This window comes from Anguilla anguilla, chromosome 7 (assembly GCF_013347855.1).
Source record: "Anguilla anguilla isolate fAngAng1 chromosome 7, fAngAng1.pri, whole genome shotgun sequence".
NCBI classification, from domain to species: Eukaryota; Metazoa; Chordata; class Actinopteri; order Anguilliformes; family Anguillidae; genus Anguilla; species Anguilla anguilla.
Genome location: NC_049207.1, coordinates 47,783,218 through 47,805,878, shown reverse-complemented (window position 1 = coordinate 47,805,878; position 22,661 = coordinate 47,783,218). Strand labels below are relative to the sequence as shown.

At 45.8% G+C, this 22,661-nt stretch overlaps 1 protein-coding gene across 2 annotated transcripts in view; it reads left to right on the top strand.

Moving 5' to 3' along the window:
* The window catches only part of LOC118231247 (PDZ domain-containing RING finger protein 4-like), a 135,906-nt gene extending 113,516 nt beyond the window's left edge, over positions 1 to 22,390 (top strand). For both annotated transcript variants that reach the window (XM_035424895.1, XM_035424896.1), the window contains 6 exons: positions 1,516 to 1,618; positions 8,661 to 8,759; positions 13,384 to 13,446; positions 15,350 to 15,451; positions 17,980 to 18,096; positions 18,863 to 22,390. In XM_035424895.1, coding sequence (XP_035280786.1) covers positions 1,516 to 1,618; positions 8,661 to 8,759; positions 13,384 to 13,446; positions 15,350 to 15,451; positions 17,980 to 18,096; positions 18,863 to 20,395 — 2,017 coding nt within the window. In that variant the 3' untranslated portion in view covers positions 20,396 to 22,390. The remainder of the gene's footprint in view (positions 1 to 1,515; positions 1,619 to 8,660; positions 8,760 to 13,383; positions 13,447 to 15,349; positions 15,452 to 17,979; positions 18,097 to 18,862) is intronic.
* Positions 22,391 to 22,661: the final 271 nt, after the last annotated feature.

Sequence of the window (22,661 nt, the reverse complement as noted above, 5' to 3'; positions counted from 1 at the left end):
GTCAAAGTTAAGAACAAGTGTTGATTGAATCCTGGGAAATGTTGTCCATTAACGAGCTCGAAACCCCTGCTGACGTGGAGATGCCCTTCAGCAAACCACCCACTCTTTGTCATTAACATTTTACTTAACATAATAAGTTCCCATAACCCCCTCATGCAGACGCTCCGTGTAATAATTGGTAAAGCTTGGTGCATTCATTTAATTTAATGGTGACTTTACAAGGTGATTAAGAGCAAATGGACTAATAAAAACAAGTGGCATAGCGCAACATTTCTTCCCATCTTTTTTTATGACTAGCCGGCGAGTCCAACTGCAGTCACCTTATAAAACGCAAATGGTCCGTGCCTTTCTTTGGGATGAGCGTGCAGCCGGTTTTATAGACAACAAATGGCTCCGCACATGTTGTTTCTCCCCCGCTTTCTGCAAAGAACCGTAAAATGATACATTTGTGTCTCAATGCGTGCGCAAACTTGGACAAGGTGCAACACAAGATATTACGCTGGCAAAGGTAAAATGCTGTGACATTCACCACCATGGATTTGTCCTTGTAATGGGCTGTCTTTCTGGCAAACCAATGGTTGTGAAATGGCCAAGCTTTGTTTATTGGTCTACGGAGAAGCATTCGCTGAACCTTAAACACAGGAACCACTGATGCCGTCTTTATTTCTCCTTTTTAATTACCTGTGGCACTTTTTGACAGTGTTACTGTGTGCGTGCTGTAGTTGTTTAATGTGCTCTGTTTGCTGTTGCCTGGCCATATTGTGCTTTTTTATTGACGTGCTGAAATTCAGTCTGACAAATCATCTCAATTTTTATGACAAAGCTTTTGTTTATGACAAACTTGCTCTGGGAGCAAGGCCCTCGTTTGATAATGTATGACTCTTATTTAGAGATTTTTTTTTTACAGCTTGTAAGCTAATTTTCCCGCTGGTTTTCAAAGGCGTGTTGGGAGATGTGTAATTACCAGGCTGGCCCAGTAATGTTTAATGGGAAGAATCGCTATCGGCGGATGAGTGTGGTGTGATGCAGGCTCTCCCACACCAGGGTCTGCCGGGAGGGGCATTTCTACTCTCTCTCTCTCTTTCACTCTTTCTCTATCTCTCTCGCTCCCTCTCACTGTATCTCACTCTCCCTCTCTATCTCTCTTACCCTAACTTTCACTCTCTATCGCTTTCTCTCTCTATCTCTCTTACTCTCTCTCGCTATCTCTCAGTCTCTCTATATGTATATCCCTCGTACTCTATCTCTCTGAGTGCTTAATGTAAGGTCAAAGTTTTATTGTCTTTTGTCTTTTTTCAATGTGATTGTACAGGGTAAGGTGTCTTCTGTTTAATAAATTCATTTTACAATCAATCACTCTCCATTTCCTGCACTATCCCTGCCTCCTCTCCTCTCTCCCCCTCTCTCCTTTCATCGCTCTCTATCCCTTCCCCACTCCATTTCACTCTCTCCCTCCTCACTTTTTCTCCCCAACCCCTAACCTCTCTCTCTCTCTCTCTCCCCCCGCTCTGACAGCTGTCACTCACTCCAGACGATGGACCACGAGTTCTACGAGGGCACGGACTACCTCTCCCCCATCCCGGCCGACATCGAGCGCACGGACGAGTTCGAGTACGAGGTGGGGCCCGTCCCTGCTTCCTGTCGCCTTTATTAATAAACTTTCGACGTCCCCTTATTGAGTCCCTCCCCCTCGCGCGTAGCAGTCTGCACTAATGAATGGAAAGGCCCCCACGTGTTTGTAACTGACTCCAGCGAGCCGTCCCCAGGGGGCGCTGTGTGTGCGTGTGTGTGTGTGTGTGAGACAGATGACATTTCGCAAAGCCGGACTCTCTGCGCTTGTGAAATTAGCGAGGCGAGGCGAAGGCTCGGATCGGAGGCTCTGATGGCACCACTATCGCGTGCTGCTCATATGAAGAGCCGTTCGTCCGCTGCAGCTCCCTGTCTGTCTGTCATCTTTATTGATGGAGTGAATATTAACGCCGGAGAGGAGAGGAGAAGCCGCGGCTTTATTTATGGAGCGCTCGTTCGCGGCGTCTGCGCTGGCCACTTTATTTGGCGTTTTAGTCGTTTTTGACGCCCCCGATTACAAGCTTTTTATTTTGCTTCTAACAAATAATTCACACACATTTAATCCACACAAGGACACGCTATTGCACTTTATTATATATAAATCTGTTCTTCTTGTCTGGGTTCTTGTTCAGTTAACCAGCTTTCAAAGTCAAAAGTAACTCTCTGAAGTTTATTAACTTATTATTAACTTTATTAACAGGATTAACACCCTGAAGTGGTTCTTCCTGCTTGTATATTTGGTTATAGTTTGTTATATAGATTTCATGCCTTGCAACCTCACTAAAGACATTTTACTTTGGTCTGCTATAGTAGCAAACCATCACTGGAGTGTACAGATGTTTAGAAGAAGTTGCATAGACCAGGGCACTCATTAGTTTAACAGATATCATTGGCTTTCTGAGGATCCAGTTCCCAGATTCTGCCTTTTGATTGGACGGATAATAAAGTGGCCCTCACCAGCTGAGTCGTGGGACGCTAGCCTATGCTAATGTGCTTCTGTTTCCAAGCCACTGAGGAGCAGGCAAACTGTAGCATTGCAAGTGATTATATTCACCCCGGACCCCCCCCCCCCCCCAAAACCCCACCCCACCTCCACCGATGCACATTTTCCCAAACGTCAACCACACGTCAGCTTCTAATTCATGTCCTTCAGTAGAAGAAAAAAGTTTGCACGTTCACCACGCGCTGCATAAAATCAGTGAGAATATATTATATAAGAGCAATCTCTTTTACCTTCATTTCTATTAACAAATCCTATTAAGTCAGCTTGTGCGCTTGCCATCACTCTGCATCTTATTTCATGCCCAGAGGGTTGTTTTCCACGCTAACTAACTTCCGCTTGCTTCGTAGAATATTCTCCTGAGCGTTCGCGTTCGTACAGCTGAATGTCACAATTGAATATATTCTGTCGCTCCCCTGGGCGATCATTGATAGATAATTATGTGCCCAGATCAGGCATTAAGAGATAATGCTTCCCGCAGCATCGTCGCTGAAACAGCGCGGCGGCGCTACGTGTTAGCCTGGGAGACCGCTCGTTTATTCTCAAGATACGATCATATTTCAGGCTTTTTTATAAACAGGAAGCAGGCTAATTAGGAGCAGCTTAAGCAGGATATGTGGGGTTTTTTTTTAAACCTACAATCCATTCATGCAGCTGAGTATTTTTGCATGAGTCCTGTCAGGATGATGAATAACAAGCATGCTGCATCATGGGTAAACACCTTTAGTCCAGCGAGCAGAGGGGGTGTGTCATTAGCTCCCTAGGTTTCAGACAGGATGAACCACAAAGTTAGTACAGTGAGAATCTATCCCAGTTTTGCAATGTTCCTCTCCTTCCTTCTCTGAAATGCGGTCCATCTCAGGGACTCATAGAGTCTGGTCCTGGTGTAGCCCACTTTGGCCCAGTCTGACCTGGTACACTGAGAGCTTACCCTCAGATAGCCTGGTCTGGCCCTGATCTGGCCCATTTTATCCCAATCTGACCTGGTACACTAAGAACTTGCCCTCAGATAGCCTGTCCTTGTCCTGGTCTGGCCCACTTTAGCCCTGTCTGACCCGGTACACTGAGAACTTGCCCTCAGATAGCCTGGTCTGGCCCACTTTGGCCCGTTTTTGCCCACTTTAGGATCTAGTGTCTGAAGGGCAGGCTACTGGTGTTTATCTTGAGAGCATCAGCTTACAGCTTACAGAGTCTGAAGTGAAAATTTTGACAAGATGCAAATTATCTTTGGAATGTTATTAAATGGAGCTGGAGCAGAGAATTATGGGTAATAACTTAGACACAAAAGAATGAATTGTGTTATAATTAATGAAGCAGTTTATCATACCTCACTCCCACCATCCCGCTTTCCTGATGCGATATGGAAATGAAGCGCGAGTGGGAGGTTTCTCAGGTGGACAATTTCCGCTTTTATTATGCTTTATTTGCTCGGGGTGTTTCCGGTGTTTTATCGCACTTTCATCCGGAGTCAGAGACAGGGTTCTCTGCCCGGTGTGTGACCATCTCGCGCACTTTTGACCCCAGCAACCAAAAGGCACAAGTATAACGACAGCATCTCAACACGCGCTGACAGCACGTGGTAATTTCTTAACCGCGGTCATTAATTTACTGCCAATCCCGCGAACCCTCGAGCTGCGGCAGTCTTCTCTCTGAAACTCGGAGAGCTGGTGAGGAAGATGAAATGGCGGAGGGCAGCTAAGGTCACTGGAGTTTCTGAGACGTTTTCTTAAGTATTCACATCTTCTCATACTGTGTAGCTCACCTCATACTGAGTTCTTCAGCAGAATCTCCTGGTTGCCAGATTTAAAAAAAAAAAAAAGAAGAAAGAAAACGTCCACACAAGCCAAACCTTTTTCACATACTATTTACTGTATAAAACAGTATATGAGCAACACGTATGGTGCATGTGTGTAAGCCACATAAAGTCGATGGCTTCTAAAAATATGCACACTGTATGTAATGACTTATTTTTCTGTCGGTAGTGAGAGATGCTGTATGCTGTGTGCCACTGTACAGGGGCATTCTGTATCTTTTAAGGCATCTGAGTAACACCTCTTCTTTCTTCTTGGCTGTCAAAGGGCCCGGAGTGTTGTCTGTGGCATTCCGCATCTGGCAGCCGAGCTGCCAATTGAATAGGCTTCATGCAGGGACTTCATGTGAATTGTGTCATTGTGTTCAGCGCAATGGCCTATTTTTGGAAGCCTTTTTATTTTATTTATTTATTTATTTATTTACCTTGTCTACTCTCATCACTTCTACTGTATCTGTGTGTGTGTGTGCGTGTGTGTGCGTATATATATACTGTATGCGTGTGTGTGTGTGTATATATATACATATATATATTTATGTATATATATAATGTATATGTATGTGTGTGTGTGTGTGTGTGTGTGTGTGACTGTGTGTGTGTGTGTTCTTGCATCCTTTATTTATCAGCTCAACTGCAGGTGTCCTCTTCCACAGCATGCAGGAATAATTTCAGCTGAATCTCTGTAAAAATGAAAGGTGATACACAGACTCAGGAGCTGAAAAAATGAGACATGTTTTCTTTTTTTTCTCCTCATAGTGGAACACTTCAGTTGATCTTTTTGATTTGTTCTGTATTCTCTCTGAATCTAATACCTCTCTTACTTATGCCTGGACACTTTGCATTTATTTGACTATACCGTACGTCCTCGTTACTGCAGATAATTATTAAAATGAGGTGTTGTTTTACCGTGGCAGGCTTTGAGGCTCATGAGTCCTGATGGCTGTTCATGTCCAATTAGCAAACTGACAAAAATGCATAATCGTGTCGGAGGTGCACTTGCCAGCCCCATAGCAACACAGAAAATTGACTTTTAAGGTTGTGCCCTAAACTCGTAATGTCTGGGAGTTACGATTCACACTTAACTATATCAGACTAGTGGCTGGTGATACTCAGCTGAGAACTGTGATGAATACGGGCTCACCTTCCACTGTGGGACTTCGGCTGGCGCAAGCAACGACGGTCTCCTATGGCGACCAGCCGTCGTTGTTGACGACTGTCAGTTCACGCAGGTTTACAGGGAGAAAATTAAGCAAATAAAGCAAAAATAACAAATGAAGCCAAAAATAATTCGGAAGTCCGCATCTTTCTATATCCAGTTCGTCAGACGTCAACAGATGCTGCCTTAACAATTGTTTGTCCAAACTGCCGAACCGCAAAAGGGAAAAATTTCACTATGGTAAAGGACATTTCAATATATTTTTTGAACTGATACCATTCTGACGCCATTTTGTGAACTATGCAACATTCATCCACGGTCATTTTCACAATTGAAGATTGGGCTGTATCAGTGATGGTGTAAATGATGGATACATTTGTTAACATTGGACTAGGATCCAGTCAACATTTGTTCACAGTCTCGTGTCAGTAATTTTTCCCAACTGTGTTTGTTCAGGGGGGAAAATAGTACTTTCATACCCAGAACGCAAAGCATGCTGGAGTTTCCTGGATCGACTTGGAAACATGCAATTAGAGATCTTAGGAGGCACCAGAACTGCTGTGTTTGGAGAAAGAGTGGAGGGGGTGTTGAGAGAGACAGAGAAAGAGAAAGGGGTAGAGAGACACAGTGAGAGGGAGGGAGGGAGTGATTGGAGAGGAAGTGAGGTGGAGAAGGGGAGTGAGAGGGAGAAAGGGGGAAAGAGATGGTGAAAGAGACAGTGATTAAAGCTACTGAGCGGGAGGGAAGGAGAAAAAGAGAGATAAAGGAATGCGACAGACTTCCTTTCCTGCCTGTGCCGTTTGGGTACAGTAGAGACTGGGTGTAATTAGTGGCACAGGAATCGGTCCGACGACCCCCTGACGATCTGTCACCGTGGCGATGGGGAGGAGGAACGGGGGTCCCGACGGGGGGGAGGAGGAGGAGGAGGGGGGGCAAGGGGCTCAGCAGGAGGGGAGACATCAGGTGTCTCACTGCTACCACCCCACCCCCACCCCACCCCCACTACTACCCCCATCTGCGATTCTTTCATCCAAAGTGCTGACAAGCTTGGCACTTGTAGCCGGCAAACCTCCAGCTGTCAGGGGAAATGAATTTCTCAACGTGCCAAACCCCATTTTTCCCCCCACATTGTCCCGCCCCACCCCACCACACCTTACACACTATGTAAACCCTCACCTGCTCTTCCCCTGAGCTGAACTTTCCGATTCCTTCACTTGAGGCCTGCTGGCTTCAGTCAGGACTGGAAGGTTGGACTGCATTGTGTTATTCTCCAAAGCTACAAACCATAATGGGCAGGGCTTAAGATCGGTGTGGTGAAATATCAATTTTCCAACTCTTCTATTATCATCCCACCCCCATACTGTCTGCCATTTTGTTTCTGAAACAAAGATTTTTATTTTTCTGGGATGTTAATATGGTACAATGTGCACTGTTTAATCTAGTGCAAATGACTGCTCGGTGGTAATGAATGAGACGCGTACAGCATCAATCCAGCCTGTATTCTTTAAGTTAATCACTAGTACAGTTCTGGTGATCTTCTTTGCACAGGAAAATCATGACAAATATGTCACTTGAAGGCAGTCACATTATCTCTGTGAATGCAGACTTTATTAGACCCAAATATGGCCGTGAATTAATCTGTTAGAATGGGCAGCCTAGATTAAAAAACAACAAAAAAAAGCATTACCACAGTAATGGTGGCTCATTTTCTGGCGTAATGATATTCCGATTTTGCTTGTGTTTTTTGGAGCTCATGAAATTAGTCCACGGAGCGATTTAGAAGCAGAATTATCAAGCTATTCCTCCGGGTGTTTTGTGTTGGAAGGGGGCTCGGAAAGTTGGAGGACAACCGAGCGATAAAAAATTTGAATTCCTACCAAAGCTCGGAGGGACTCGAGCCCTCTGAGGAGAGAGCGATGAATATTTCATTTCCGTAGCAACTTTTCTTTGTGCCGGCAAGTACAACAAGCGTATACCATAGAGCAGAATAAATGAGAGAAGATTAGCATAAATAAGGGCTTATTTTGAAAATAAACATTGATGCTGAGGCAGTTGCTCTGGTGTGCTAAATAACAATCATCGGGTTCTGCACTGGAGAACCTGTAATGGGTTTCTAAGCGGGACCTCAGGTGTGTGATTGCTGCCCAAATGCTTCTGGTCCAAAAATGCTCACCTATTTTGGGCTCCCAACTGGCTCAAATGGGCTCAAAGAGAATAATACTCAAAGTGGTTTGTATCCACAATTAAGAAGCAATTTACAGTGAAGCAGGGCCGGGAGAAGGGGTGTGGGATTTCTGCTTAGCCAGCACCAATATGTAGCCCCCACCTGGGTGGTGCACGGCAGCCATTTTGCGCCAGAGGTCTCAGTGCATATCAGCTGAGGTGGAGTGGGAGGGGTTTTTAACTGTTGGCGGTGTTGGCTATGCAGCTGACTGTGACCAGGAGTCCAGAGATACACAATGCAGTTGCAGTTTTACCGTCAGGGATAAGGTGGGTTTATGCTAGCCACGTTTCCTCAGGTTAATACTATGTGAGTTCCTTCTAGTGACACATTCGGTGGTCATGGCAACCCACTAATATCAGCGAGAGATTCACCTCTTCATTGACTCACTCAAACACTCTTCTTGTAGTTGTGTGTGTGGCCTCTAGGGTGTAGAATAGTCACTGGCTCTCCTGTAGTACTGCATAGCGAAATGTTCAGTGTTAAATCAACTCTTACAGACTACATTTGGTCCCTATTGGGTATAAATTGACACTGGACATTTTAACGTGTATGCGTGGCCTGCAGGGTATAAAATAGTCCCTGTTCTTCTAAAGTACTGTGTGTGGCCCGTTGGGTGTGAAATAGTGGCTCTCCAGTAGTGCTTTGTGGCCTAAAATAGTCACTGGCTTTCCTGTACTACTGTGTGGCCATTTGAAAAAATGGAAGGAAAGAAAACATTGTATTGAAAAGGTAAACCTCTCCTACAAAGAAAATTAAAATCAAATGGTATTTTCAGTTTCATTCAGAACAATTCGCTGTTATCAGCACCGGCCAATAGCATGTGTCTGATTCCCAGCCAGTATCAGATTTCAGCTTCGGTTGAGTCCAGCGTGGCATTAAACGCATCCCTGTGGTTTTGCAGGAAGTGGAACTATGCCGACTCAGCAGCCAGGAGAAGCTGGGCCTGACTCTCTGCTATCGGACCGACGATGAGGAGGACATCGCCATCTACGTCAGCAAGGTGAGAACCGCTCAGGGAATGGGGAACATTCCGGAAATCTGAAATCCGTCTAGTTTGCATCAGGAATACAAAAATTCTGCCCACTGTCCTGTCTAACTGTCAATCAGCAATTATATTTATATTTTTAAAAATATACTAAATAATATATTAGCCTTCAGGCATTCTTCCTCAACTTTGGCCTGTATTCATCTACGCTATTGTCCTTCAACCTGAATTTGATCAACATTTTTCCTAATTAATGCGTTTGTTAGTTTTCCTTTTTATTCAGCAACAGAAAGAAACTTGCTTTTGTATTTAACTGTGAGTCCGAGTTTAATTATGGCGATTAAGTCCAGGCCAAAGCGTTGAAATATGCTACAGACGCGGCATAATATTTAATACACAACGCATTACGTGATCATACATAATGAACACTGTGTAAAGCTTTAGTATCGGCAAACCTTTCACTAGCCAAGCAAGCAAATAAAAATCAATGCCAAAATCAATCTAAAAGCCGGTAACGAATTTCCACAGCGCCGTAATAACATCGCTCTTGAAAATTAACATTTATTGTTCCCGTTGTCCTTTGTAATGAATGCCTTTTCATAGGAGAGGCTTAGCCATCCACAGCGGCACAATCTCAGGCTGGAAGGGATTTGGGCCTTTCCGTGTAAACAGCTTTTTGGAACGAGCCAAACTCAGAGAGGGGGAAGCGGAGACTGTAAATCCGTCCCTCCCCTTTTTACATTTTAATTGTCCTTTTTTAATTAGGTCAGACTGACACCCTCCTCGCCTCCTACGGAGTGTAAAATGGCACGTTTTCCCATTTCCTCAGCCGTACGCCAAAGACTATCAAAGTTTCGCAAGAGTGGGTTTCTCATGGAAACCCTGTCATGCCAAAGTTTTAACTCCATGACATACCCAGTGTGACAGACCAGTATCAGCCAGACAGTGTGTTAGTTTCTCAAAGTGCTCATTCATATTGGTTTTTTTTTGTGCATATTACACTTGACAGGTACTGTGTAAAATTTAGTTTGCAATATGAACATGCATAGAACTTGGAAACTAAAATGGCTTAAACTAATATCAAATTTCCCCAAATTTCACTCTTATGTATTACCTTTGTGGCAACTCCAATTATTGGCGGATTAAGTGATTTAAGGTCGGGACATCTGTTCATACCAGTGTCAAATGTAACACATGTAAGGAAGTGTGTACATTTCAGACAAGAAAACAAAAAACAATGTAAAAGCAAGACTTCTCAGACTCTATCCTGGGGTCCTCCTTATGTGGGGTTCTCAGACTCTATCCTGGGGTCTCCATTATGTGAGTTTCTCAGACGCTGTGCTGGGGTCCACTCTACTGGTTTTTTTGTTGCAACCAGTCTCTTGATGAATAATGGTTGTTGAAAATGTTAAAAGTTTCATCATTTCTTCCTTAATCTTATTAGCACAGCGGGTGTCTGACTCTTTGCCACGAACACTTGATTTTCCACACATGGCTTAGTTTCAGTGACTAGGTGTCCAGACTTTAAGCAATTATACTCCCAATGATTTCATCTGTCAGTCTATAATTTAATTAACTAAGAACGTAACCCTTTTCTAAGGGAAACATTCAGCGTATTGGAAGTTATAAGTTTTAGTTTGATATGACTTCTTAAAAAAGGATGTCAGCATGGGCTCGTTATTCTTCGTGGCATGTGAAGCTATTTCTGACATAATGGCCTTAAGAGGGTAACTCCTTCATTTGACAGTATCTAATTAATTAAGAACAATTAACAGCTCATTATAATTCAGAGGTCGCAAATGTGGTTGGAAAACCAGCGTGCACTGCCTTTACCCGAGACCACATTTGAAAACCCCTCACTGAAGAGAGCCATCGAGACAAATGATTTCCAACTACATCCTAACAACAATTCTCCGATTCATATCAAGCTTCTGAAACAAACAATGCACTGGGTGCTACTTGGTTGATGAAACAAAATTGCTGATAAAAACAAATGCAAATTTTTCTCATTAAAAATGTATGTGTGTTTACAATTTAATTTTATTTATTTTCTTTTTTTATACCAGCTTGGAATTTATATTTGTATTGTTGCTTTTTGAGGTTGTTTTGAAAATGAATTTTTCTCTTGATCCTGAGCTTGAAGTAGAACAAGCAATCATTCCTTATGAGTGGAATAATATTGGATCCGACAGAGAATTACTGAAGCTTATTGTATATACACACCACACTGGGGATTCCAGAAAAATGAAATGTTTATCTTTTTATATACATTATTAATGGGGAACACATTTCTCTTATCACTTGTGACATTTAATGCATTTCCATTGTGTTTTCTGTTGCGCTGTTGCGGCTTATATCTGTATGAGGAGATATCTGTCTGATTTTTATGAGGAAAACATTTTGCAACGGCAAAAGTGGAATACACGGGATAAGAATGATATGTTTACGAATCCATAAATACAGAAATGAACACAATAAATACGTTGTGCGTGAGACTGTGTAGCGATCATTTTCTCCCGCGGCAACATAATGAAAAAATCTGTAGTTCCTTTTACGGCAGATTGGAATTTGCGAACGCGCCTCAGTTTTTTCTTTTTCTTTTTCAGAACAAAGCTTCTGTCGTTTTCAGCACGCTGGACCATCTAGTTTAGGCCTTAGAGAATGCCGTCTGGCCACTTGTTGTCCACGTGCTGAAATTCTCGTTAGCAATTCCGCCCAACTTTGAAGTGCATTTTATGTTAATTAAAACCCACAAGCTATTCCCCACAGAATGCGAAAGGAATACCAATGATGTAAACGCACTAGATATTATGTGTTTTGTATGGAATTCACTTTTTGACATGCAGCACAACAAGCCCACACATACTTTTGCATCCCAGGGTTCTTTGCAACAATAACAAAATTCAAATTAAAATCAAATTCTGCTAAAAGGCCAAACTAAGACGAACAGGAACATGGAAACCGGTACTTCTTAAAGACCTGGTTTACAGTGGCCATTTACGGCTGTATCTCTGACAAAGCTTGGAATTACATTCTAAAGAAGAGGCGCAGAACAGTGCTATGTCATTTGTCGTAAGCTGCAATATGCTGTCATGAACGGTTATAAAATAAGTTATGTCAGGTTTATTACAGTGTTATGGCATGCTTATAATAGTGATATGGCTTACTACAGTGTAATAGCATGCTTATGACAGTGTTATTGAATGCTTATAACAATGTTATATAGCCATTATATAAAGTGTAGTGCTCTAAGAATAGGAATAAGAGGGCTATGTGCAGTACCGGGGAGGCTTCTGCATTAAATGGGCATACACCAGCATTTCAGCACGTTTTTTGGACAAGGTTGCAAATTATTTCATGCCTGGCTTTTTAGATCTCGTTCATGAATATCAATGAGAGCGGATACATTTTCACAGAATTTAAAGGGAAAAGATGCATCAGCGAGCACGCTCAAACGCCAATCCCCATAATCAATCGCCGGCCCCACAGATAGAACGTCCAAACGCCCGATTCCCAAAGCCTTCAGCCTCGCCTGCAGCGCGTGTCCCGTCGCTGCGTTCAGCGCCGTCAGTTAACGGGCGATAAAGTTCCCTTCAGAGAGCGCTGACTGTGGGTGAGGGAGTGACGGCGTTCACAGGCAGCTCCTGTGATCTGATCCGGCACGCTGGCAGTGTATCACGTTTTAATGAGAGCGGGGGAGACGCGCTAACCGCGCTGAGCAGAGGAGGAAGAAGCGCAGAGCTGCGGGAAAATCTCCTGAGGTGCCGGCAACTCGGGGGCAGTCTGAGAGAGGGAAACCGATGGCCGGGGACAACGATCGAACGCCGGCCGCAGGGCGGGACCGCCCCTTCGTTCCGTCTTGTTAAGCCGGAGAGAGGGGCTACGGCGGCCATTTTTATATGTCGAGCCGGTCCGGAGATGTGTAATCATCTCAGAGAGCGTCCGGTCCCCTCGCCGCTTAAAGTCATTAACTGGCTGAGTGGAAGTAAACGTCTCAATCGTGCCATTATTTTCATGTGATACACTGCGAGCGCTTTTGAAGATCATTTTTAAAAAATCAGTTCATCTGATTGGGCCCCTAGTCATTATGTAGGTTGGCAGTATCTAAATTACCCCCCTGCTGAGGCAAAAACTTGTGGAAGCTGACATGAGTTATGTGCCATTACTGTTTGGAGGATTGTTTGCGAAAAACATCGCAGAAGCTTGGAGAAAATTCTTTGTGCAGGAAAACAGAAATTAACAAAAGCCAGTGTGACTTCTGGATGTGTGTACTACAGGCCTCAATCAGACAATCTGTCAAGAAGAGCTTGAATCTGCCATGGGCTGTGTGAAATCACATCACAGTCAGGATGATTATTTATGAATGATGTTGTACTAGAAAGAAGCTCAGCAGACCTATGACTCATGAAACTTTTCAAAAGTTAACACAAGCACTGGTCAAAATATTGGTTCTTGTGGTACCAGTGATTTTACCGTGGGAGCATTAAGCTGCATGAGGAATATGAGCTTATTTTGTGTGGAACTAAATTGTTACCCAGAAAGCACCAGTGCTGACTTTTGGACGTGTGCGTCCATATGTGTCCGGTGTGCTGTCATTTTTCCCAGCGGCAGTCAGACATTTTTCCCTCTCGCTCCCCAGGTTGGGCCGAACAGCATCGCGGCCAGAGATGGGCGGATCCGAGAAGGGGACCGTATACTACAGGTACCCTTTCCACACCGGGTGTTCAGGGCCGCACAGGAAGCCTGAAACCCACAGGCGTTCATCCGCATTGCCCCCCAGCTGCTGAACGGCATACATTTTTAATGGCCACTTACTGAATAAGGAGAAAGAAGAAGAAAAAAAACCTTGGTTTGAGAGCTGGCAGAGAAAAAAAGAAAAAACACCCCTCTTCCCAGTCTTCCTCCCCCTTTCGCTCTTTCTCTATCCCCCTCCCCATCTCTCTCCTTTTCTTTCTCCTCTCTTTCTTTACTTCTCTCCTCATTCTCTCTCTCCCTCCTAAGCTCACTCTCTCTCATTCTCTATCTCTCTCTCTCTCACCTTCTCTCTCTCCCTACCTTTTTTCTCAATCCCTCTCACCCTCCCCACTCTCCTTCATTTTCTTTTTTCTTATCTCTCTCTTTCTCTCTCTCCCTCTCTCTATCTTTCCCTCCATCTCTCTCCCCTTTCTCTCTCTCCCTCCCCCTCCCAAGCTCACTCTACTCTCATTTTCTCTCTCTCTGTTTTCCTCTCTACCTCTCTCTCTCCCTCCTGCCCCGCACCCCCCCCTCCAGGTATTTTACTCACAGCATCAGCATTATGCTGCTCTTGGGAAGTGAGGAGGGGGGGGACAGTTGGGGCGGTCTGCTCTTACCGGTGTATTTTTGGTATCATTGTGCATGGAGCTCCCCTTGGGGCAAAGGATATGTCTCCAAGCACTGTAACCTGTGCACAGCTCCTTATGGCAGACACCTCCCCCGCCAGCCCACCCCCCAAGGGGATCAGAATGCCATTTTTCTGTGTAAAAGATTCAGGGTTGTGGTTGGGGGGTGGCGAGGGAGGGGAGGTAACCCCCGAAATTAGCCTGAGGTAGCTGAAAGGAAAGGGGGCGTGGGGCTCTGGCCTGTAAGCTCTTCTTGATGAGAGATAATCCAGGGTCTTTGCTCTAATTGTCTGGTGGGGGGGTGATGGTGGGGTGATGGGTGTAAGGGGGCGGGGGGGGGGGGGGGGGGCGCGGCGTCTCGCTGAGTCCGGAGCTAGAAGGTTCCCCAGCGCCGGCTCTCCAGCAGAAGCTATTATCTGCTCCTGACAGTTCCATTACTCTCCACACGGAAAGATGAACGCCAGCTGTCAGCGGCCAGTTAATTGTGTCGCCAGATGTATGTTGCGAGGATGCTTTTATGAACACGGACCCTGCCCGCCCGCCCGCCGGCGCCGCAGTCCGCGGGTCCCCCTCAGCCAATCAGCTTCCCCCGCCACCCCCCACCCCTTCCCCCCCCAGCCAACCAACCAACCCCCCCGTTCCCATGAGAACGGCCCGTTCGGCCCGTCTACGCTTGTCTGTTTACCTGCCAGCCCTGGTCCTGGAGAACTGCGGGATTTGCTGAAACCCGCTGTTAATTAGCTCTTAATTGATCAATTAAAGGTGTTAATTATACAGTTAACTCACCTGGTTTCCTGGGTCTAAATTAGTTGCCGATTTACAGGGTAATGCAAAAACGAGCAGACGTCCGATACCATAGTTCGCCTTCAGAATGTTGAAGGCTGCTCCTGACATTCAGAGCGCTCTGTGTAAAACATACACTTCCTGTTATCAGTGTGTAATTCACATAGGAGCTGAAAGTGTGATCGAGCATCGTGCCGGTCTATGAAGGAGGTTCATATCACACCACACATCTCTCTGTTTGGCTGCTGACTCGTGAAAAAAAGATTCATTCATTTATTTGAGCGGGAATTCTCAATGAGATGGAAATCTTGCCTAGTGAGGCTGTCCTTGCTGGTGGTTGTGTTCAGAGAGGGGAGAAGCGATGGTCCACAGAAGACCTAACCCCCCTCCTCTCCTCCTCTCTCCTCCTCTCCCCTCCTCTCTCCTCCATTTCACACCCGTCCTCCTGTGTTTGTGTGTCAGATTAACGGGCAGGACGTGCAGGATCGAGAGGAGGCCGTGACCATGCTGTCGAGCGAAGTCTGCGGGAACGTGGTGCTCCTGGTCGCCAGGCCCGAGATGCAGGTGAGGAGGCTGGCCGGAGCAACATTGTGTACCCAGCATCCATGACTAGCTTACCCAACACTTCTCACCAACTTACTCAACACCCTCACCGGCTTCCTTTACTCAACACCCCTCACCAGCTTCCTTTACTCAACACCCCTCACCAGCTTACCCAGCACTCCTCACCCCACACCTCCTTACCCAACACCCTACACCAGTTTACCCAACACTCCTCACTATCTTATCCGCCATTACTCACCAGCTTACACAGATTCCTGTACATTCTTTTACTTTAACCCCGTGGCTGCCACACCAAGAAAAGTTATTTTCACTGTTGTCTTGTTTCAATAGTAACAACGAATGATGTCTGTGTTTTTGACTGACTACGCATGTAAAAGTTTGTGAAGCATAAGTATGGTCTGCCACTCAGCTGAAATAGTTCATTTGCTTCTTTGTACTTGGGTCAATAATGACCTCAAATGATGTTTTGTTTTGTTTGCCTGACCACAAATTCATAAAATGTCTGAAATTAGTGTAGATCTGACAGAATCAGACAGATCTAAGTTTAGTGCCATAAAGTTTTTCAGCAAGAAGTTTTTAGTAAAAATGTGGTCTGACGCTTGGGTGAGAAGATGGTGGAAAGGTTCAGAGTCCTTAGCTGTAAAAAGAAAAACCTGTGATTATGTCACTGGCACACAATGTGCTCTCCTGCCCGGGCCTGTATTTGGGGTTGAGACCACCGTGGTATATCTGGCCCAGGCCTGACACCGTGTTGGGCCTGGATTTGTCTCAGAGCAGGAGTGCTGATCAAGCAGCTGGTGTTCTTCCTTAAAATCCTAACCTGAGACGGTTGACAAATACAAGCCCTGAATACTATCTATGTAAATCTTAAGCCTAGATGGGCTAAATGGCCTATTCTCCTCATGAAGTATTCTTATGTTCTTATGTTCCGCATGAGCTGAATGGCCTGTTCTCATCATTATGTATTCTTATGTTCTTATGTTCTAGATGGGCTAATGGCATGTTCTCCTCATTATGTATTCTTATGTTCTTATGTTCTTATGTTCTAGATGCTCTAATGGCATGTTCTCCTCATTATGTATTCTTATGTTCTTATGTTCCAGGTGGGCCGAATGGCCTGCTTCGTCATTATGCATTCTTATGTTCTTACGCTCGCTCTCCTCTCTGTTTTTTTAAGACATCACAGCACTAATAATCCATTTCATGTCTGAAAATTGAAAAGGCTCACTGTACGCAATAAGCGAGAGGGGATTTTCTCCTAAGAGTAAATGTTGCTCGGCTAAACGCGCGCTCTCCACAGCGGTAATGAGGGCCAGCGCATTAGCTCTGCTTCATGTTTTTTTATTATTTTTTTATGTAGCACAAGTGTAATTGGCTTCTGATAGTAAACTATAAAAGCTAATGGCACAGTAATGCAGAATGAGCCCGAGGCTCGGGGGAGACTAGCTGCGGAGTCCAGATATATACGGAGAGCAATAACTGATCCTCCGCCACCCCTCTTCTAATTATAACACATCTGCGTGTTAATAAAACTTAAATATGGAGGTATTGATTGCCTCTGGTCAAGGGATTCGGGATGTGCAATAATTGAAAGGAGTTCAAAAGGTCAGCCGAGGAGGGGGGAGATAAGTTCCTTTTGTCGGTTTTACTTGCGAGGATTGGAACAGCCACCCCTTATTTAAGTTTAGTCAACATTTGGGTTTTTAATTTGTTTAAGTTTAAAGTCTTATGTTTTTTTTTTTTTTTTAAACAAAATCTAATTAACAGGAACTGTTGAACTGAACTGATTTCTCTGGAGGAAGGAAAGCAACACTGTGTTTTTAAGTTAAGGGCAAGCGTCCTGATCTCGACAATATGGATATCCTTATGTAAATACTGAAGGTGTGTGTGTGTGTGCATGTGTGTGTGACAGCAGTGTGAGCACAGTCTGTCCTGTCTGGGCAGACAGGTCTGCCTGTGTATGCCTTTGTCTGTAAATTGCCAAGGTTTTTCTCTGTTTGCTATCAGTCACCATGCTCAGGTAATTATACACGGTGTACCGTCTGTTTATGGCCAAATAGCAGTAACGTTTGCTTTAGGTTTTCATTTCTTTCCAATAGGTCAAATATTTTTCTTTTTGTTTCATTATAATTGTGTTTGGTAAAATTCTCTGAACTATAACTATGCCACTGTCCTGTGGCTGGCTATTATTAGCTGTGTTAGTATTTACTTCTTTGAGTGCCAGGGCCAGTTGACTGAGGGGATCCGAATGCCAATTGGACTTTCTGTTTGAATTAACCTCTTAATGCCATAGAGAGCCCTTTTTGCTTGCTCTTTCAATTCATGGTTTTGGTTTTTCTCTTGGAAGATTTCAGGTCGGACATTGATGCCAAATTATCAAAGATATTATTTTGATTATTCACTCCCAGGTTTACACCTGCTGGGTAGTTTCTGCCCTTTTGAGATATGCAGCAATTTGGCAGTGATCTGAGAGCAGCGTCAGACTGTTAATGCTCTGGAAGTTGATCGGCTCTCTCTCTCTCCGGCAGCTGGACGAGGGCTGGCTGGACGATGAGCAGAACGAGCTGCTGGAGGAGCTGAAGATGGAGATTTTGGAGGAGCAGCGGAAGGAGGAGGCGCAGCTGGTCGCCAGCACGTCCAAGCAGGTGAGAGAGGCAGGAGAGGCGACATCTTCACCCGACTTACGTCGCTCGATGATTACACCATCATCTGGTTACGGCCCAGAGAGATGACATCATGACGTAATCTTGTTGCCACCCAAAGACATGACCTCATTATCTAGGTACCGTCCCTTGGTGATGATGTCATCACCTTGTTACAATCCAGAGAGATGATTTCATCACCCGTTACAGCGTTTAGTGATGACGCCATTGCGTTATTGCCATCGAGGATGACATCATCACCTGTTACAACCCTCAGAGATGATGTCGTATAGTCACAAGAGATGACATCATTGCCTGTTACAGCCTTCTCTTATGGGAGGAGCAGGGCAGTAACTCTGTCCCACAGAGCAGAGGAATGCCTAATGGTGATAAACGGGCATCTCTTTTTATCTGGAGTTGGAAAGACAAACAAACGCTGCAAGACACAATGAGGAAAGCCACAATGGTCTTATTTATTGGAAAAGATTTTTTGTGTATTGTTTTGTACTTTGGATTTTAATTAGATGCCTAGGTGCATTTCATTTGAATAAAAACAATGCACATCACCCTGAAAGGAAGCCAAAGGAGCAATATGCATAAAAATCAAATGAAACCAGCTTTATTGGATGAGCATTTCTCATTGAAGAAAGTTGGCTCTCTATATTCAGCCTGTCATCAGGAACCTGTCTGCTCCCATCGTGTCTCTGTCTGGTGCAGTTTCTTTTTTGCCAGCCGTCTCTGATGTATTCAAATGTCTTCATCCTTCCAGCCCAGGCGGCCGGAGGAGGATGACATCACAACCGACACGGCCACCTGCTCCTCCAACAACCAGGACAAGGACAGCGGCGTTTGCCGGACCGATGACAGCGGTCGCCACGACGACACCTCGGAGCAGGAGGTCCTGGCGCGGGTCCAGAGGCGGCTGTCGCAGTGCCTGCGGGAACGGAGGGGGAGGGGAAGGGGGGTGGGGACGCCCGCGAACTCCCGCGAGGGGCGGGGCAACCGGCCTCCCTTAAAGGAGGAAGATGAGGAGGAGGAGGCGGAGGAGGAGGGGGAGAGGGAAGGCGGGGAGGGGGAGGAGGGACGTTTCCGGCAGCTGCTGGAGCTGAAGTGCCAGATTCGGAACAGCGGGGAGTACGACCTGTTCTACAGTCGGCGGAGCACCATCGAGTGCAGCCTGGCCCAGCAGGAGGAGGGCGTGCAGGAGGGGGTCCAGCGGGAGCTGCGCCTCCTCAACGAGGAGCTGAGGAGCATCGAGCAGGAGTGCCAGAACATCATGCAGGCCCACCAGCTGCGCCTGGCCCAGGACCAGAGCCCCGACCGCCGGCCCGGCGGCGGCAAGGACCGGCGCGCCGCCGGGCCCAAGCTGGCCGACATCACGGAGCACCCGGAGCGGTCAGACAAGGACAGCTCCAGCGCCTACAACACGGCGGAGAGCAGCCGGAGCACGCCGCTCGCCATCGAGCGCTCGCCCGACCACTCCCTGCAGAGGATCGTCCGCCTCACCAACCAGAAGAACCTGCGAAGCTCCGCCCTGGCCAAGACCGCCACCGCCACCGCCCCCCAGGACGAGAGGGACCCCGCCGGCTCGGACCCCCCGTCCACCCCGCCGACGGGCGAGGACGATCGCCTCCACTGCTCCAAGCTGGCCCCGTACCCGTCGCCCTACCACGGCGCCCCGTACCGCCACCCCAGCATCCCCGCCCACGCCCGCCACTACCAGAGCTACATGCAGCTGATCCAGCAGAGCTCGGCCGTGGAGTACGGCCAGAGCCAGCTGAGCCTGCTGAGCGTGTGCAAGGACCTGCAGCCGCACCGGCCCGCCGAGCCCAAGGCCGAGTGGAAGGTGAAGGTCCGCAGCGACGGCACCCGCTACATCACCAAGCGGCCCGTGCGGGACCGGCTCCTGCGCGAGCGCGCCCTCAAGATCCGCGAGGAGCGCAGCGGCGGCACCACCACGGACGACGATGCCGCCAGCGAGCTGAAGATGGGCCGCTACTGGAGCAAGGAGGAGCGCAAGCAGCACCTCCTGCGGGCCAAGGAGCAGCGGCGGAGGAGGGAGTTCATGATGCGGAGCCGGCTGGAGAGCCTGAGGGAGAGCCCGCAGAGCGGGGGCGAGGGCGGGAGCGGGGGCCGCAAGGAGGTCTCCATCCTGGAGCTCAGCCACAGGAAGATGATGAAGAAGCGCAACCGGAAGATTCTGGATAACTGGATGACCATCCAGGAGCTGATGACCCACGGGGCCCGGGCTCCGGAGGACCCGCAGGTGCACAACGCTTTTCTCTCCGTCACCACCGTGTAAAAAAAAAAAAAAAAAAAAAGGAGAAGAAGAGCGACGCGAACTCAGACACACGGACTCACTCTGCTACCCCGCGTGGTACGATTTTAATTGCCTCGTTCAATGTGGCATTTTTACGAGAAAAAAAAAAAAAAGACGAAGAAGTAGACGAAAGAGGAAAAAAAATGATATTTTTCACACTTTATAAACCTGAGCTACATTTTGTAAACTATTTTCTTCAACGGTTTGTTTTTTTTCATTGAGATTTCTTCAGTAGCTTCTTCGTTGTTTAATTTATTGAAATTTTTATTGTTTGTTTTTTTGTTTTTTTTTGGTTATACGGTAAAAACTCAAGTACTTCTTTTGAGTTGCCTTGCTATTGAAATGCCTAATGGGAGAGTTCCTGGGCTGTTCGTTTTGAGCCTAAAGCACACGGTTTATGGCTTTTACGCTGCACGATCTGGCTCCTCCTGTGTCCTTTGCCTTGATGCTATGTATGCCGGTATCTTTTCTGCTCCCTCCTTCCGTGTCCATAAAAAATCTCTCTGGTTTTTTGTAGATCCACAGCAAACAGCTTGCTCGCAGCTGCGAGGGCATTACTTTGCCGAACGGTCGTTTTCATTGGCTACCGACCGCACTTCTCGTTAAGGTTGGCCAGCGGAAAACCCCAACACCTGGCGCGGCGCGGCTCTGCCAGCGAGTGTTTTCCATTTCCCTTCTTTCCATGTGGCTACGAGAGCAATTACTGCAGCTCTCGCGCTCCCGACAACCCTCCAAGATCTGCTTTGGGTCGAGCCAGTGTCCGTTTTGGCTTCCGGACTCTCCAACGGCAGTTCTGCTCTCGCGGCCAACTCTCGACGGTTATTTTCCGAGGCCAGATTGGCGCTAACGGTGTAGCGTGTGCTCCAGGCTTCAATCGGGCATCTCGGTCTCGGCCTCCGCTCTAGTCTCAGAGCCGTTTAGCCGCTGACGCAGGGATGGTGGGTTGTGCTAGCCCAGCAGAGGAGGCCGCACTCAAAATGTGGTCACCTTCCTCCCCTCTCAGTGTCTCGCGTCCATTCAAGGAATCAATCCGGGATCATTCTGGACCCAGCAACAGACCGCGAGCAGTATTCTCATTGATCTCCATATTCAGTATTCAAAAATGGTCATTTATATAATTATGCATTCTCAGTTATGTCTGCCCTTATCATATTCAAAGTTTTCAAATCTCAGTGTTCCATGTGTGGTTCATCAAATTTACCTGTCAAAACCCCTCAAAACCCAACTGGAACATTTTGCTTTCAAAAGTTGCGTCCCACGTTCCAAGCTCTTGTTGTTTTTCTACCGAAAGGAAATGGCTCATTTATTTTGCATGCACACTTGCATACCAAGAACATAATGAATCATTTACGGAATAATTAAAATAATTTCATTCTCACATAAATGTGGATCAAAGAATGTTGCGATAACAATGGCACTGACCCAGTTACAAATGAATAAGTCAAACTTATCCAAACATTTCTGTGGAACCTTGTCTCCATGGCTACAATATCCCTGTCTCTCAGTATGAGAATGATTTACCATAAGGTGATATAATTTTTCAGAGCATTTTAAAGCTTGTCTACAATATTGCAAATTCTTCTGTATACATTCGTTATTTACATTTTACTCTATAGCCAGCCTTAAGTTTTTTTTTTCTTTTTTTACTTTTATAAAATGGCCAAAATGATATTGTACAACATTGCCTATATTTCAATCGAGCAATGAAATGCTACTGGAAATAACCATCTGCTCTGTTATGGAGCACAAACACTTTCATACACTATTCACAATTGTTTTTTGTTTTTTGTTTTTTTATGCTACATATTGTAAATTCTACCTGTAAATTAATCCTGTATTTGTTCCAAGTCAATGTTGATGGTCTTATTTTTAGGTGACATGTAGTAGACATAGATGTTGACAGGTCATTGTGTGGTAATTGTGATAACTGGAAAAATGATAATGATAATAAATTATTGTTTATCTTTATGAAAACCATTGAAACTGTTTCATTGCCCATTTTCTAGTAATCAGATTTGACCTGCACTGTATATGGATTTGGAGAGCATGAGCATGAGCGTTCTGTTTTGCTTGTACAACTCATTTATACCAGTGTGTGAATACGTAAGAATTTATTCACAGACTGTCATGCATGAGTTGTAACCCCTTTTCCACAGTAAAAGAAATATGAATGTAAAAACGCATGACATGAATCATTTCAGGACTACGTTCTATTACTGAAGCCAGACAATGAAGTGGTCTGATCATT